The following is an 18,765-nucleotide window of genomic DNA, read 5'->3' as shown; positions in this document are numbered from 1 at the left end:
GAAGCGTGCACAGATTAATCTCTCCAACAGAAAAATCTGCTCACCCGCGTCACGCTATACACTGATGATGTAGAACTGCCCAGCCTCGGCTTCGAACCAGCGAGCGTGGGCAGCAACAATCACTCTCACTCAGACAGAGATGCCAGACACTTTTTTAAATGTCCATTAACTCCTGCGAAGTCCTTGTCTTCACCTCCCCTGAAAAAACCCAGGCTCTTGCATATGGAGGTATCAAATGGTAAATAAAATACTGTAGTTTCTGATAAGAGTGTGTCACATCTTGGTTGTTAAAACACAGCGGAACCTCTGATATGCATTCACGCACATGTTAAGCCAACACCTCTGGATGTGGACAGAGAGGCACTCTGGGCAAAGTTGGCCTAAAGGGGAACTAATAGTTGATCTTGTCATTGCCATTGAAATCTGTGATTAAAACACACACACACATGCAGACAGGAATTTTGAATGTGGCCAACATACTGACTTCAATTAGTCAAAATTATTTGTTTTTTCGGCAAGTTTCAGACAATGAGTTCTGCAAGCAAATGTGATAAACTGCCAATATTAGTTGTCACCGGTTTCATGTGTAACAGTTATGTATTGTATATTAATACATTGTTTATCATCACATATTTTATCCACACTAATGCTCTTTAGCGCTTCAAAATACTGTATTTGCAGTGTAGCTCATATCAGTGATTTTTAATATGAATATAATATGTTTGGTGGAATGTGTGTTCAGTCCAGATTTTGTTTTGTTTTAGATTGATAATCTGATTAATTACCTACACTAGGCCTTCCTTTTTAGTAGACTTGCATCAAATGCAATTAATTGATACTGTTTAAAAATGTAATACATTTTCGATTATATTGATTATTAATGTCATATCAGAATTATCCAGAGAAATCCATAGTTTACCCACCTTTTTTCCCCACTATATCACTGTTTGTGATGTAATAATAATGCATTGAAGCTCTTTAAGGCAGACTTTTCCATACTTAGGTTAGGGTATAAGTGCTTTCCCTTTTGCTGTTTTATTGATTACTTGGTTGGAAAGACACTGGTGTTTTACTCTTCAGTGTGTGCCCACACCTTTATCTTATCGTATCTTTAGCTCAACAAAAGTTCACTAAAAGAATAAACAGTCACACTTTAAAATAAAGTGGAGATATTCCTCATGAATTAATATATGAATACCACAGGATTAACACATTAATATCTCATACACTTAATCTGATTTCTGATTTCTGTATAAAAGGGTTAGGCTTAGGTTTTAGGGTTAGGGATCATGAGCTCAGCATCAGGACTCAGGGGAATTGCACGAGGTATTGATATGTTAATCCTTTGCTATGCGTATATTAATTCATGAGGAATCACACTACCTTATTTTAAAGTGTTACCAAATAAGCTTTATGAATGTGTTGCCAACGGCATTTTTTGTTCTTCTTTGTCGCAGGTTTGGAATACTTGCATTGACGGAAGTCCCTGTTTAATACATTCTTTTAATGGCTGACTGGTAGGTACATGAATTTGTTCATCATCTTAAACTTTTTTGTCATCAACCAATATGTTTTTTTTAATTTAATTTAATTTATTTGTTTCAATGGGAACAAGAGTTTATCACTGATGGGCATTATATGTTTTTGTATTGTTCTTTTTAAATATTAATTACATGAGTTTACATCCACAAATGTAAATGTCTAGAGAAAACAAAGGTTACAGGCGCTACAAAATCACTTTCTCTCTTTTTAACTGTGAGAGTTTTTGCAAATAAGAATTTCCCTAAATGGTTTGAAATGCTTCATTTGAAATGCTTTGATGTATAATTTGCTTAAATAGCTCATCATAATTCTAACAGATAACTAAGTAACTAACTTATTGTCAGATGTGATTGTATGTAACCTGGCTAAGCTAATATTAAAGTCTGTGGCCCTAATTTGTTTCCGTTCAGAACATCCTTACAAAAAAAACAAAACAAAAATGTATCAGTTCCATGGAGCATGATAACAGGTGTCCTGCATTTCCTTATCTTTTAACTTTCCTGTGTGTACTCGTAAGAAAATGACTTACATAACCGATCTAGCAAAGGCACACACAACGTTCAATGAGGATTTACTGCTGTGTACTTGTTTTTTGGACATATCCTGGATGTATCGATAAGTGACATCATAAACTCCAACTCAAACTCTACATGAACTCACCTGCTATGCTGGTCATGGATGGATAGAGTTGCTGCTCAACACTTTATGCTAAGTGCACATTTAGGAGTTCAGACAACCCCAACAGACATATGTATAAGGTTAAGAGTTTAATTTGGCCTAGACTCTCTTGGTTAAGAGAATGATGACCTTGCCATGAGCATGATGCCATCAGAACCTACTAGGTAGAATGAGCCAAGCAGCTGTTTGGGGTGAAGGAGGGATGCAATGCCACTAATGCTGGGACATAGGCGTGAGATTGGTTTTTGTCCTCTTCCCGAATTTCAGTTTGACACTACATTAAAAGTAGCTGTGTTTTTGACTTGTGAAACCTGAACATTGGTGTACTTGCCACACATTGCAGAGTAGCGTTGAAAACTATGCGTCTGAAAAATAAAAAGGGAATGGAAAACTGAACAGAAGAACAGATCATTGTGTTTCCACCAGCAAGACCTGAGAATCTTGAATTGAATGTGTTAATGAAGAAAGAAATCTGCCTTTCATTGCATTATGTATCCTTATGCATTCTGTACATCCATCTATTTAACATGTCAGTTGAGCACTAATTTGTATGTTATGATTGCCACCCCCCCAACATCTTTTTGAAGTAGAACTGCAGTATACAATCCAAGAAAAATGGATAAGAGAAGAGAAACTTTAACCATCCTGTCTTATGATTTCATTGCTGTTGGTTGTCTTTTTGTTTGTTCATTTCATATTTTTTTTATATTACATTTACTGCTTTTAAAGGGGTAGTTATTTTGTACAGTATCACCCTGTTATCTTATTGCTTTGCAAACGAAGGCCAAACTTCTGCATTAAAGCAAACAAGCGAGTGCAGATCCTCTATGAATGCCCTTTACTAGTTTTTTATTAGTTTAGTCTTCATTCCAGACATGTTTTTTTCAGTCTGGTGCTGGACTTCCCCTCTCTTGTCCTTGCAGCAGACCTTGTTTAGGAGTGGCACCTGTTTACATCCTTCATTCCCTAATAATTGATTTTATTATTCATTTGATTTGCATCTGCCTTATGGTGTCAGCATAAGTAGAGCAATAACAACATAATGACCTGCAAATTTCCAATGTGGGCGTCTCCTCTGTTCAGTCATTTATATATGCTGTTCTGTTCATGCTCCATTCTCCTGCTTACACTGTTTCTTTCGCAATGGGAATCCAATGTGACACACATATATAATCCAGGATTCTGGATTTTCAGGGTGTTAAGTTTAATTACCCTTATTCTTTATACCTTATTCCTTATTTTTCACAAAATAAGTAATGATTACATACATTTGTTTTCACTGTTTATCAATATATTAACAATGGATACTTATTTCTTATTTCAGATTTTTCTAAAAATATAGGTAATGGTTACTTATTTTTACGTTTCCTCTTGGTTACTTTTTCCATTTCCCTATTTTGTATAAAATATAGGCTACTTATTATACTTATTAATATACTTATTTTTCAAAAACCACAAATCAGATATAAAAAATAACTAAACATAACTTATTTTGCAGAAAAACTGAAAACAGTAACAATAGATGAGTATCCATTCTTAATTTATTGAGAAACCGTGAAAAACAAAGAATAAGGAATAAGTAACCATGACTTATTTTTGAAAAATAAGGAATAGGGATTAAGGAATCAACTTCACTGAGGTACAGGATCTGGATCTTAATATTTATAAAAATCCCACACAGACAGACTTGATTGGCAGAATTGGCCTATTTTGCAATTGAAGTGATTTTCCTTGGTTGAGATGTTTGCACTTAAGACAGCCTGAGTAAAGAATCAATTTATAAATGTTTCCTTTTTTATTTTCCAAAACAGCTTCCATTTGTTTAAAAGGGGAAAGCGTTTTAGTTTTTTACGTATAACCCCCCTTCCAATTCTTATTTCCTTCTAATATGATGCTACAGGCTATTCATTTTTAAAACTCCAGCAGTTTTGTCCAAACAAGTTTTAATATGTGTGTGTGTAGCCAGGGGGTCTGTGAGCAGGACTTTTTGCCAACAAAATAAGTGTATTGAGGGTGTAAGTCTGCTTGGGGGCTGAACAGGGGAAATAAAGAACTGCTTCCTGTGGACATCTGCCAGCATCTACAATTGAATTCAAGACCTCTTCCTTGGCCTGTGGTCATGTGACCAGAAAAATGTTCTCTGAGAGCAATACATGAAGAAGGAAGGGGATTACCAGGTACTTGTTTTTACTCTAGCAGTGTCAAGAAAAGGAAAAATAACAATTGATTTGATAACACTGTGGGGAGACTTCTAAGAACACTCTGCAAAGCGCAGAGAAAAGTTATTGATCTGTGTGTGTGTTAATGCTTTGCTAGAGTGATGAAGAAAGAGATTTTTAAGGAAACTGTATTATACAAATGTTCATGTATTTGAGTTATTATACTACCGGTCAAACGTTATAAAACAACCCAATTTGTCCAGTTTTTATTGAAATTTAGCAGTTCAAGTCCAGTGAACAACCTGAAATTGTACAAAGGTAAGCGATAAACTGCCAGAGGTTAAAAAGGTTACCAAAATCTGAAAAATAATGTGCATTTCAGAGATATGTACAGTGTTACTACACCCTCTTAAGCATTATTTGGCAGTGTTATGTACAGCTCCTGTTACACGCAGTTACACTGTATTCCTACAATGCGCACATCGTTTGAAAGCTTATTCTCTTGACTACCAGCACGTTTCATTCTCATACACTTAATCTGATTTCTGATTTCTGTATAAAAGGGTTAGGCTTAGGTTTTAGGGTTAGGGATCATGAGCTCAGCATCAGGACTCAGGGGAATTGCACGAGGTATTGATATGTTAATCCTTTGCTATGCGTATATTAATTCATGAGGAATCACACTACCTTATTTTAAAGTGTTACCAAATAAGCTTTATGAATGTGTTACCAACGGCATTTTTTGTTCTTCTTAGTCGCAGGTTTGGAATACTTGCATTGACGGAAGTCCCTGTTTAATACATTCTTTTAATGGCTGACTGGTAGGTACATGAATTTGTTCGTCATCTTAAACTTTTTTGTCATCAACCAATATGTTTTTTTTAATTTAATTTATTTATTTCAATGGGAACAAGAGTTTATCACTGATGGGCATTATATGTTTTTGTATTGTTCTTTTTAAATATTAATTACATGAGTTTACATCCACAAATGTAAATGTCTAGAGAAAACAAAGGTTACAGGTGCTACAAAATCACTTTCTCTCTTTTTAACTGTGAGAGTTTTTGCAAATAAGAATTTCCCTAAATGGTTTGAAATGCTTCATTTGAAATGCTTTGATGTATAATTTGCTTAAATAGCTCATCATAATTCTAACAGATAACTAAGTAACAAACTTATTGTCAGATGTGATTGTATGTAACCTGGCTAAGCTAATATTAAAGTCTGTGGCCCTAATTTGTTTCTGTTCAGAACATCCTTACAAGGGTCTGTGAGAATAGTTTTCAAACTTATTATGTTGTTTTTTACACTGTTATGATGACATATCTACTGAAGTTGCAGACATTACAGACAACTGACAATGCATGTAAAGTGAGTTTGTATTTGTTTAATGTCCACCCAAGGTAAAACCAATAAAACCTGAACTTCACAACACTGTCATTGTGAGAGGACCACCTTGTTTCATGCTATGTTTTCTTTTCATAACCCCTGGTAAGAAACCTGTAAGCCTAAATCTCGGTATAAATCAAAGGTAGAATTAGGCAGTTCCCCTGTCTGTGGCGGAAAGAAAACAAAACAAAAACGTATCAGTTCCATGGAGCTTGATAACAGGTGTCCTGCATTTCCTTATCTTTTAACTTTCCTGTGTGTACTCGTAAGACAATGACTTGCATAACCGATCTAGCAAAGGCACACACAACGTTCAATGAGGATTTACTGCTGTGTACTTCTCGACATTAACTTAACTTAACTTAATATGGAATGTGGAATGAGCCAAGTAGCTGTTTCTGAGGCATTGTTTGGGGTGAAGGAGGGATGCAATGCCACAAATGCTGGGACACTGGATACTTATGCTTGGTCAGGCTGAAGTCAGGCGTGAGATTGGTTTTTGTCGTCTTCCTGAATTTCAGTTTGACACTACATTAAAAGTAGCTGTGGGAGTCAGCACTGTGGAGTAGTGGTTAGGGCTCTGTAACTGGAAGGTTGTGAATTCAAGTCCCAGGTGGGGCAGTGCTGTTGTACCCTTGAGCAAGATACTTCACTTAGATTGTTCCAGTAAAATGCCCAGCTGTATAAATGAGTACAAATGTAAGTCGCCCTGGATAAGAGTGTCTGCTAAATGACAAATAATGTAATGTATTGACTTGTGAAACCTGAACATTGGTGTACTTGCCACACATTCCATTGAAAACTATGCGTCTGAAAAACCAGGAAGACCTCAGAATCTTGAAATGATCGTGTTAATGAAGAAAGAAATCTACCTTTCATTGCCTTATGTATCCTTATGCAATCAATACATCCATCTATTTAAAATGTCAGATGACCACTAATTTCAATGTTATGATTGCCACCCCCCCAACATCTTCTTGAAGTAGAACTGCAGTATAATAAATAGGGAAGCCATCCAAACAATGTGGGGAAGGAATTGAAAAGGCAAACAAAATGTTAGAGTATACTGTCGAAAGTGTAGAATTGAGAACAAGGGCAGTAATGTTCAGACTGTACAATGTACTAGTTAGAGCTCATCTGGATACTGTGGACAGTTCTGGGCTCCACACTTCAAGAAAGATATCGCTGCTTTAGAGGCAGTTCAGAGGAGAGCAACCAGACTTATTCCAGGTCTGAAGGGAATGTCCTACTGAGAGACTGAGGAACTGAACCTTTTCACCCTGGAACAGAGGAGACTACGTGGTGACTTGATTCAAGTCTTCAAAATCATGAAAGGCATCGACCACATCAAACCAGAGGAGCTTTTGGAAATTGGGATTCAAGGCATTCAAGACGGAAAACAGGAGACACTTCTTCACACAGAGAGTTGTCACAATCTGGAACAAACTCCCCAGCGATGTGGTTGTAGCTGAAAATTTGGGAACCTTTAAAAATAGACTGGATAGGATCCTTGGATCACTTAGTTATTAATGGACACCAAACGAGCATGATGGGTTGAATGACCTCATCTCATTTGTAAACTTTCTTATGTTCTTATGATGTAAATCTGCCTTTTAAGAAAATTTGTCGTAAAAGTCCCTAACAGTACATACAGATCGCAAAGCACTTTTATTTTAGTTTTAATTATTTGCTTCAGAAAACATGCATATATCGTCATGCATGCCAGGAAACTGAAAACAGCTGCAACTAGTATTTTCTGATCTTTGTGACAAAAGGAGCTGTTTGCATTTGCTGTTGTTCATACAAGTAGCCCTGCAAGATTGTAGTCAGTTCCAGTGAACTGCACAAAGCCCAAGTCTTTTAAGTTCTATACTTTAATGTCTGCTCAGTGGCAGGTGGTAGAGAAAGCCCCCCCCCATACTCGCCCATTTATACCCCTCCTTTGGAAAACCTGTTTTCTTTTCTTATCATAAGTAATATACTTCATGTCAGGAACGTGACTTTACAGTCCATGCTATTAATGCATAATACTTAAGTACACATTAGATCTTAAATAAGTCAATGGAAAGAGGGCAGTAATAAAATTACAGTAAACCGCTTGTAAAATGGCATATGGGTCCCAGTCTATTTGGCATGGTAAGACAGTATTGAAAAGCACAGCTGTTCAAACTTTTGATTCAGTATTTACTATAGAGGAGGTGTTACTTTCTTCAGAACCTGTCCCTATTTCTTAAAATATAATCCATAGCAATGTCTAATCTAATGATGATGGAGTGTGTAGGTTATAGTTAAGTTATCTCTGAGTTAACTGTGATTAATAGCTAATTAGTACAGCTACATAATAAATTACACATGCATACATTTAGATGACGGGATCTGTGTTTTAACAATCCCCAGAGTTATAAGAGCAAGTCAATCTGGGACTGTGACATAGGAACAGCCACCATCAAACTTCTTGAATTTGACTTGGTTAATCGCATTGATCATATTTCCATGTCGGGGTTACCTCTTTCTTCAGCATGTCCTCTGTGAGTGCTTTTAAACATTGTGTAATACAAGTGGCATGTAGACACAGGCACTGGCGTTGACTGGCACTTGGTCTGATGCCCAGGTGGCAGCAGGAACAGTGGCAAAAGTATAGGACAGGCCCAGGCACAGAACATCTGCCCCCTCCATTCGCCTGTCCGGGACAAGGACATGAATTCATGGTTTAGAAACTACTTCTGTGCTGCACAGGAAAAAAAGAAAAGGAAAAGCTTCTTGTTGTTTTCATTACTTTATTCAGCATTTATTTATGTATCGATCTGTCTGTTTATCCCTCCATCCATCCATCGAGTCGTTCATGAATCCATTCATTCCATTATGTACCGATTCTTTTTTTCCCCCTCTTCGAGACAAATGTTTAATTTTGCATGTATTAAATCATTTACAGTTTTGTATTTATGTATTTGTATATTTATCTGTCTATCTATCCAGCTATCTATCTATCTGTTATACGTATTATAAATGACTGTATCAGTTGGATAGTGAAGGAGGGGCAGTTGTTTTTGCAGCTGGTTTGTATTGTTTTGTTGTTTTTAATAATTCATAATTAATCTATATCTATTTATCTGTCTGTCTCTCTACCTACCTACATACTTACAGATTTCTTTGACTGTACATTTGCATTCTGTAACACGTCTTTTCTGCCAGATGAGGGCGTTGTTTATTTGTGTTGGACGGACATAGTGCACATACAGTTCTGAGATATAAGATGGGATTGTCTTGAAGTTTGCTTTTTTTATATTTGTGTATTCCTTAACTGTGTGAATAAAGGTGAAGGAAATCACTTGTTTTTGGGGAGTAAACTGAAGGCATTGCAAATATTTTATGACATTTTACTAAGGTGAATCTCTACCCTTTCCTTCCACATGCCAGATGATTGAGCTAAAATCCCCCCCCCCCCAAAAAATCTAAAGAGTGCTCTCTGATTCATGGGGAAGTCCGATTCTGTTAATAATTATACAAATTTTCCGTCTTGTTCCATGTAAGTTTCCTGCATTCTGGGAGTTTTACTTTAGCCTTGTGTTCTTTTTAATATATACATATCGTATTATCACTTCTTATGCCCTGCTTGCTCCAACTTGCATACTGAATGGAATTCAAAAGAATGGGGAAAAGAAAAAAAATATCCCAGATCTTTTATGTTTTCCTAGGTCATTATGCCTACATTCAGCATGCATTGACTTGTTATTGCAGTTGAAAGAGCCAACAGCAAGGTGCTTTGACTTTTGCTAGAAAAGCAAATTCCATGGAAAGGTCTTTAGGAAGAAGCTTTACGTTAACTTCAGCCAGAAACCGTTCAACCAGAAAGAACACAAACACCTTTCCTTCAAATGGCATCCAAATCAATGTATACATATTTTTCAATGATGTGCATACTTATGCATATATGTACTTGAAATACATTCATATGGAATCTGTGATGTAGCTGCTCATGTGATGTCATAACTCGATGACAAATGATTAGCACAACAAGCCTGAAGGAATTAATCCATGCTTGGTGTACTCTTGTTTTCTCTGTAGCACACTGTATTATCCTGCACTTGGTGTAATTTGAGTGTACTGTGAATGGAGGGCCAAAGCTTTAGAGTAATTCCAAAAATGTGTTCAGTAGTATTATTTACATTTTCTATACAGTGCCTATAGACAGTCTACACCCCCTTGGACTTTTTTCACATTTAGATGTGTTAATGCCTCAGATTGTAATGCATTTACATGTATATTATATACATTAATATACAAATATATATTAAAAATACAAAACTGAAATATCATCATTGGATAAGTCTCCACCCCACTGAGTTAATACTTGGTGGTAGCAATTCAAGCTCTGTCAAGTTCCTTGGGGATGTTGATGGACAGCAGATCTTCTAGTCTTTCTGTAACAAATTTTCGATTGCATTTAGGTCTGGGATCTGACAGGGCCACTCAAAGACATTTACCTTTTTGTTCCTTAGCCACTCCAGTTTCTTGGGCAGCAGGCAGCAGGTTTTCAGCAGGTTTTCCTAAATTACTTTTCTGTACTTTGCTACATTCATTTTTCCTCCTATCTTGAAAAAAATAGTGTCGCTGCAAATGAGAAACATCCCCATAACATCATGCTTCTGCCACCATGCTTCACAGTAGAGATGGTGTTCTTTGGGCAATGTGCTGTGTTGGGTTTTGCACAAAACATAATGCTTTGCATTTAGGCCAAAAAGTTATATTTTAGTTGTGTCAGATCACAGACCTTTTTGCCTTCAGGAGCTTCTGAGGGTTTGTTTGGGCTTTCTTGAATAATGGCTTTGTTCTTGCCACCCTACCATTCAAGCCACATCTGTGTAGTGCTTGGAGTATTGCACACTGACCAGTCTTGGCCATAAAAGCCTGTAGCTCTTGCAAAATTGTCATTAACCTGTTGGTAGCCTCTCTGGTCAGTCTCCTTCTAGATTGGTCATTGAGTTTGGAGGGATGACCTGATCTAGGTGCTACCATACACCTTCCACTTCTTAATTCCACTAATATAGAATCTACTGAATTGATCCTGAAATCATGTTAATCATTACAATTTAACACAGGTGGTGGTCATTTAACTTGCTGTGTGAGTTTGAAGGTGACTGGTTACACCTGAGCTAATTTAGGATGCGCTGGACACTTATCCAACCAAGCTATTTCTGTTTTTTATTTTATGTTGTGCATTTTCTAGCATTTGTTTTGACTTGGAAGTTGTGGGGTAGGATGTAGGTTGATTACTTTTTCAATTATAAACACACATTTTCATTCCAGGTTATAAGGCAACAAAATACTTTCTATAGGCATTGTGTGTGTGTGTGTGTGTGTGTATATATATATATATATCTGAGAGCTGAGTAAATTAAAATGGGGATGGGGAATAGGGGACCGGGGGGGCATTTTAATCTTTGAAAAGTTTTGCTTGTTTAAAATCGTTATTTCAAAGTATGAACAAATGTGCTCTGAATTTCACAGCTGTGTTCTGAGTCACCCCTTCCTACTGTCTATGTACTGATCAACTGTTAAAACTATGAAAAAAATTTACATTTACATTTACATTAAATCTACATGGGTTAGCCATGCCCCTTACTGTTCTGTGTTCTGCTTATTTAAATATAGTCTTGGGGACTTCAAAGCTGCTGTCTTTGGCCCATTTACAATTGCAACATGAGTCATTTACAGCATGCTAACCACAGCATCTCTATGTATTACCATGCTGTGCTGTAATCTCTTCTGTCTTAACCCCCCTTAACCATTCATTACTGATTACTTCAGGCTTATTCAAATTTGTCATTTAATTGTCCTTGAAGCCATCATTTAATTTTCTAACATCTAATTTAACATTAATTTTTTGTTCGGTGTGGAATAAGTGCAAAAGTTTCTTTGGGAGGCACAGTGCTCAGTGAGAAGTTACAGGCGATATGCAGGCTGGGGAGGTCCCTGGCTTGTTTTGTGCTGTGAATCGAGGTTGGTGAAGGGGGTTTTAGAGAGCACCCTCTACACGAACATCCACAGGGTAACTCATATTCCAGTTGGTTTATCTGAGCTCAGACAGATGTTGCCTGGTCTCTTGTTTGCAGCTCCATATACATCTTGGCTTGTCAATTCAGTCAGCTGGAACATTTACACACACCTCCGTAGAACTTAAATATACATAATAAAATAAAATAAACAAATCAAGGTTCATAATAATACATTAATTAATAGGTATCATTGTTGCTAATGCAGGATGGCAATGCAATTGCGTGAAGAGAGAGAGGGAGATTTTTATTTCTCTCTTTTCTGTCAGTTTCCCACTATTTCCCTAAGATTTGCATTTTTTTTCTCATTAAACGTTTCTGTATTTTGTGTGTGTTCTTCAGACTGTGACATCAGTTTTGCTTTTGTCTTTATAGTATTAAATTGCAATCATGAAACATATATATTGTGCCTTGCAAAAGTATTCAGACCCCTGACCAATTCTCTAATTTTTCTGAACTACAAATAGTACATTTAAATTTTGATCTGTTTGATATTTTATTTTAAAACACTGAAACTCAAAATCAATTATTTTAAGGTGACATTGGTTTTAGTTGGGAAATATTTGTAAGAAACATAAAAAACTGAAATATGTATTTTACCCCTGTGCTATGGAAGCTCCCAGTTTACACAGATTAAATAAATTGCCCTAATGAGGACACAGTTACCTTACCAGTGGCCTCCACCTGTGAACTATTAAAGTTGCTGTCACATTTTCCAGATAAGAACTCCACTGTTAAAGGATCATTGGTCAGGCGGTGAATCTGAAGGAGAAGGAAGACCAAAGAGCATTCTAGACAAGTTAAAGCTAAAGTAATACAAATGCATAGATTAAGAAAAGGGTTCAAAATAATATCCAAGTATTTGTATATCCCGTTTAGCACAGTTGGATCAATAATCAGGAAGTGGAAGCTGCATCATACCATTCAGACACTATCAAGAAAATCCCGTCCCTCAAAACTCAGCACTCAGACAAGATGGAGACTAGTGAGAGAAACCACAGAGAGGCCATCAATCACTTTGAAGGAGCTACAGAGTTCAGTTGCTGGGAGTGGAGTAATGGTGTACCAGTCAACCATATCAAGAGCTCTGCATATTATTATTATTATTATTATTATTATTATTATTATTATTATTATTATTATTATTATTATTATTATTTAATTCTTAGCAGATTAACTTATCCAGGGCGACTTACAAAATATAAGCACAATACAAAGTGCAAAAATACAGTGCATAAAACATTACAAATTCCAATGTACATATTACAGTGCAATTCAAACATAATACATTTTACAAATTCCAACTGGCCTGTATGGGAGGGTGGCAAGAAAGAATCTGTGTCATCTGAAAGCACAACTGGAGTTTGTCTGAAAGCACGTGATGGAAGAATGGATGGAGCAAAATACAGGAAAATACTGAGAACCTGCTTCAGTCCACTAAAAACCTGAATCTGAAATTCACCTTTCAGCAGGACAATGATCCCACACACAAGGCCAAAACTACATTGGAGTGGCTCAAGAACAAAAAGTTATACAGTGACCCAATCTAAGTCCTGATCTCAATCCCATTGAGAATCTGTGGCACTATTTGAAAATTGCGGTCCACATATTAATGTGTGGGTGTTGAAAACTTATGAAAGCAACATATTTCCGTTTTTTAATTTTCTAATAAATATTTCACAAAATAAAACCAATGTAACCTTACAATAATTGATTTCGTGTTTCATTTTTTATAAAATAAAATATCAAATAGATTGAAATTTCAATGCACCATTTGTAATTCCGTAATATGAGAGAAGTGGGAAAGGGTCTGAATACTTTTGCAAGGCACTGTGTGTGTATGTATATATACACACATACACAGACAGAAGATGGACATCTCTCTACTCTGGTGTATGCAATCAATACATTTCAACTGATACAAATGCTCTTCAGGTTTTGGTGACATTCAACCTCTATAACATATTGTATAATTTCTGAAGAAGGCACTCAGGGACTCTAAGACTGTTCTTGAACAAATTCCGTACATTAAATGAACACTACTGTTGGCTGCAGCTCACGTCAAAAAAAAAAAACACCACCACAGTACAGCAATTACAAACACTTGTACGCTTACCAAGATCTTTGGTACTGTGTCTCCCTCCTGTCAGACACGACATATTTATTACCTCTGCCCTGAACCTGACCCTGTCTCCCCCGGTACCTGCCAACTGCAAAAATACATTGCAGAAAGAATCTGTTCGCTACAGTATAAGTGTTAAGTTTGATCATTAAAGTTTTTAATGAAAAGTTAATTAAAAAAACGTATTTAAATTATTTGTAATTCATCTAAATGTTAAATTTGTGGCAGGGGGTAAATACTCTTGCAAGGCAATATATATATATATATATATATATATATATATATATATATATATATATATATATATACACACACACTGTATATGCAGATAAATAAATGAAAGGGGTTTCTGAATCTCTTGTTGCCAACATATTTTATATTTCCATCAGTGTATGTGCAGTCCATGATTAAAGTTTTAAAGTTACAGTGTGTTTATTTTAATTTAAAAAAACAGAAGTGGAAGCGATAGGCCTTGATAATAAAACTTTACAGATGTAATATTTTTATCGGACTTCCTTGGGGACCTGATGCTCTGCTCTGGCATCTAAAAACTACAAACTGAAACTAAGAATAGATGTGTTTGAACTTGATTAGATATACAGTGAAAAAATATATTGAGATGAACATTGCTTTATATAGCCTAGCATTTCCTTTTGCATAGTCAACTTTTGGCACTAGTACAGAGTTGTACAGGAGTTCATCAGTTGGAAGGTTTCTATGTTTTTAGGAAAGGTCTTAAACTTATAGAACATAAGAAGAACATAAGAAAGTTTACAAACGAGAGGAGGCCATTCGACCCATCGTGCTCATTTGGTGTCCATTATTAACTGAGTGATCCAAGGATCCTATCCAGTCTATTTTTAAATGTTCCCAAATTTTCAACATCTACCACATTGTTGGAGAGTTTGTTCCAGATTGTGACGCCTCTCTGTGTGAATAAGTGTCTCCTGTTTTCTGTCTTGAATGCCTTGAATCCCAATTTCCATTTGTGTCCCCGGGTGCGTGTGTCCCTGCTGATCTGGAAAAGCTCCTCTGGTTTGATGCGGTTGATGCCCTTCTTGATTTTGAAGACTTGGATCAAGTCCCCACATAGTCTCCTCTGTTCCAGGGTGAAAAGGTTCAGTTCCTCAGTCTCTCAGTAGGACATTCCCTTCAGACCTGGAATAAGTCTGGTTGCTCTTCTCTGAACTGCCTCTAGAGCAGCGATATCTTTCTTGAAGTGTGGAGCCCAGAACTGTCCACAGTATCCAGATGAGCTCTAACTAGTGCATTGTACAGTCTGAACATTACTGCCCTTGTTCTCAATTCTACACTTTTGACAATATACCCTATATATAAACATCCTGTTTGCCTTTTTTATTGCTTCCCCACATTGCTTGGATGGAGAAAGTGAGGAGTCCACATAGACTCCTAGGTCTTTCTCATGCGTTACTTCATCTAGTTCTATTCCTCCCATAGTGTAATTATAGTGGACATTTTTCTTACCTGCATGTAATACCTTGCACTTGTTCACATTGAATTTCATCTGCCAGGTGTCGGCCCACAACTGAATATTATCCAAGTCCCTTTGCTGCCAAGACTGTATCTGCTGAGCCACCTATTTTAGTGTCATCTGCAAATTTGACAAGTTTGCTAACTATCCCAGAGTCCAGATCATTAATATAGATTAGAAAAAGCAAAGGCCCTAGTACTGATCCCTGTGGAACTCCACTAACAACCTCACTCCAGTTAGAAGCAACTCCTCTAATCAACACCCTCTGTTTCCTATACATCAACCATTTCATAATCCATCTAATTACATTACCCTGAATGCCTACAGCTTCCAATTTGAGGATCAGTCTTTGATGTGGAACCTTAACAAAAGCTTATTGAAAATCTAAGTATATCATATCATATGCTTTCACATGATCTACAGCTGCAGCTGCATGTTCAAAACATTCTAATAAATTTGTAAGACATGATCTGCCTCGTCTAAACCCATGTTGACTATCTCCAAGAATATGGTTTTCATTAAGATGCTCCTTGATTTTCTGTGTAATAATTATTTCCCTTTTATTTTTGCCCAGCTGTTAACAAGCCCAAGTTGGTGGGTGCTTTTACTACATACTCCCTTTCTATCCATAGAGACAACAAGCAGACAGGTAATCAATATATTTCTTGAAGCTTTTTAATGCCATGTGTCATTTCCCAGTGCAGACACCTGACCAGATAGTGTACTTTTCTGCAGCGATTATGTAGGGCAGTAGTGCACAGTCGTGGAACGAGCCCTAGACTTCTGTTCTTGTACCCCTGAGCAAGGTACTATGCCCCAGTTAAAACCCACCTGTATGAATGGGTAATTGTATCTAAAGATAATGTGATATATTGTAACAATTGTTGGCCTGAATAAGGGCATTTGGTAAGAAATTATAATAATTATTTACTTGCTTTACTCCACAAAACTTGGGGGGTTTACTGAAAATCTATGAGCAAAAGTGGTCCCACCCTGACTAATTTACAGTACACTGATATTAATAATGAACTAAGGCAATATGTTGTACTATTGCAGGGCTACTTCACAGCTGAGGCTATTGTAAAGTGCTAGATTGCTATTTTCAATTATATGTATTTCTATGTAAGTCATTATCTTCATAGTTAATTCTCTCAGTGTGCAAATGGCAGGCCTTTATCAAAGTACAGTGTAAGAGAGGCAGAGAGGTGAGGAGGGAATTTTTGTTTCTAATCCCCTGGTATAGAGCTTCTTTGCATCTGCCTACTAATAGCAACGATGGTTTGCATTATTTGCAGTGGATGTAAAGGACCTCCGGGCAGCACCAAGCGAGACTCAGTGGAAGTGGTACGGCCTGGAGCCCCCGGCGTCTCTGCACAGGTACAGTAAATGTACGACTGGGGTCTGATTTAGTTATTGGTTACTAGAGAGAGTGTCGCTGCAGAATAAACTTACCTGGAGAGCTGGGTCTGATGAACTGAAGGGAAATTGGTCGTCGTGCAAATTATGTCAGCAGTTGTTGTTTGTTTGTTTTTAAATGTTATATTTGTATGTGTTTCTTAGAATAAGGGAAACAATCAAGAAAATGTTTGTTTTTGGTTTAAGAAAAAACATAACCAAAGAGGCACACTAAATGCAGAGCTATAGTTGTACAATTTTCCTTTATGCACAAAATGCAATAGAAACAAAAAATAATTTCAGTTTTGTCAATTCAGTGTCAGTTCAAGTTCAGTGTTGATAATGCTACTGCTTTTACTTCAAATTTTACCAACTACTACCACTAACATCCCTATTACCATTGCACCTACCACTAGTATGTCTACTGGGGATCCTATCACAACTAGAACCACAATCACAAATATAAAAGAGAAAAGAAATAGGTTACAAAGATTTTGATTAAAAAATATGTGCTTAAAAAGATATGCTTTTTAAAATTGATTGAACACTGAGTTTGACCACCAGTGCAGTACTCTCTGATAACCTCATCGGTATGACTTACAAGAGCAGAACTTAGTTGCCAAGAGAAACTAATGTGTGTCGCCTTATGCGCGGTGCAGGCAGCATGCGGTTACAAACCAGACACTTAAATAAAACAAATATGCTTGTTATGAAGTTTAGAAAAGGAACAAGGAGACTTTAAAAAAGGACCTTGCTAGTCAATGAACCTTTAAGCACTTACAGGTGCTTCCTCTCCGACACTGATAACTTGACTGTGAAGTTTCGGCTGGCAATTTGAAATAATTTCACGCACTACACACTGGGTTTACTGAGATGAAGGACATATATATATATATATGTATATGTATATCAGGCTTTTTTAATTGTGTCTTGAAGATCAGTTGGATTTTTCGGGTGATGCTTTGTCAACAGCGCACAGGGTTCTATTTCACCTGAAAAGGGAAAATGAGGATCAGTTTTAAAACATCATAACGCAGCCAGATTAACATCAAAAATAAAAAAAATGAAGGCCAGAGGGCTCATCAGTGTGGGACTGAGTGGAGAACATTGATCATCAGACTGTGTGTGTGTGTGTGTTTCTGTGTTTGTGATCATTTGAAGAGGAGAGTTTAAAATTAAGGATGGCTTCAGACAAGGTTCTCCTCCTGTTATATGTTTATTTAGTGCTTTGTGAGACTGTAGTTTCACCAATCCTCCTGCATAAAATACATTTTAGTCAGTTTTTCAGACTCTGATCGTCAATATCATTCAATGAAACAATAAATAAATACATAAATAAATAAACATGGCGCAAATATTAGTTGCTCAACAATTTAGCTTTAGTTTCCTTGTCTTTGAATATCATGAAATGTATATCTCTGTTTCATATTTTCTGAGCTAAAGGTATGCATTTAGGTTAGCCTACATATAGGCTGATTCTAGACAAATTTGAAGGCCATGTTTCAGTCAGTCTAAGGTGAGGTATGCCTAATACATTCCAGATCTGAGCCACTAGTATGACTCTCTGTTGGGGAAACTGTGGTTGGAAGTGTAGTGACATCACTTTGAGGTTTTGAAGCGGGCTTTTAAAAAGCCGCCACGAGAGCTGTTACTTGCTGAAATTTCAGGGTTCGCTCACAACCTATTTCTGAGTTAAAAAACAAAACAAACAACACGAAAAACAGACAACTGTTAGCAGCTCCCGGCAGTAGAACATGCACTGGGAAAAATGTAAGTACAATACTCATTGTCATTGATATTAATTGTCATTGTCACTTTCATAGAAATGTTAAGATTTCAGAATTAAATTACATTAAAAATTATTCTTATATAGATAGGCTTGGATGGATAGATAGATTGACAGGTAAAAGCTGATCTCCAGAGACAGCAGACACG

At 36.7% G+C, this 18,765-nt stretch overlaps 1 protein-coding gene across 1 annotated transcript in view; it reads left to right on the top strand.

Annotated features, from left to right (window-relative positions):
• The first annotated feature begins 18,494 nt into the window (after positions 1 to 18,494).
• The window catches only part of LOC136752947 (NF-kappa-B inhibitor delta), a 43,714-nt gene continuing 43,443 nt past the window's right edge, over positions 18,495 to 18,765 (top strand). Inside the window, exon 1 of the mRNA XM_066708698.1 lies at positions 18,495 to 18,600. Within this exon, the coding sequence (XP_066564795.1) occupies positions 18,585 to 18,600 (16 nt within the window). The 5' untranslated portion in view covers positions 18,495 to 18,584. The remainder of the gene's footprint in view (positions 18,601 to 18,765) is intronic.

Source organism: Amia ocellicauda, chromosome 1, assembly GCF_036373705.1.
Source record: "Amia ocellicauda isolate fAmiCal2 chromosome 1, fAmiCal2.hap1, whole genome shotgun sequence".
NCBI lineage: Eukaryota > Metazoa > Chordata > Actinopteri > Amiiformes > Amiidae > Amia > Amia ocellicauda.
Note: the sequence above shows the minus strand (reverse complement) of the source record. Positions and strands in the feature narration are given on the sequence as shown.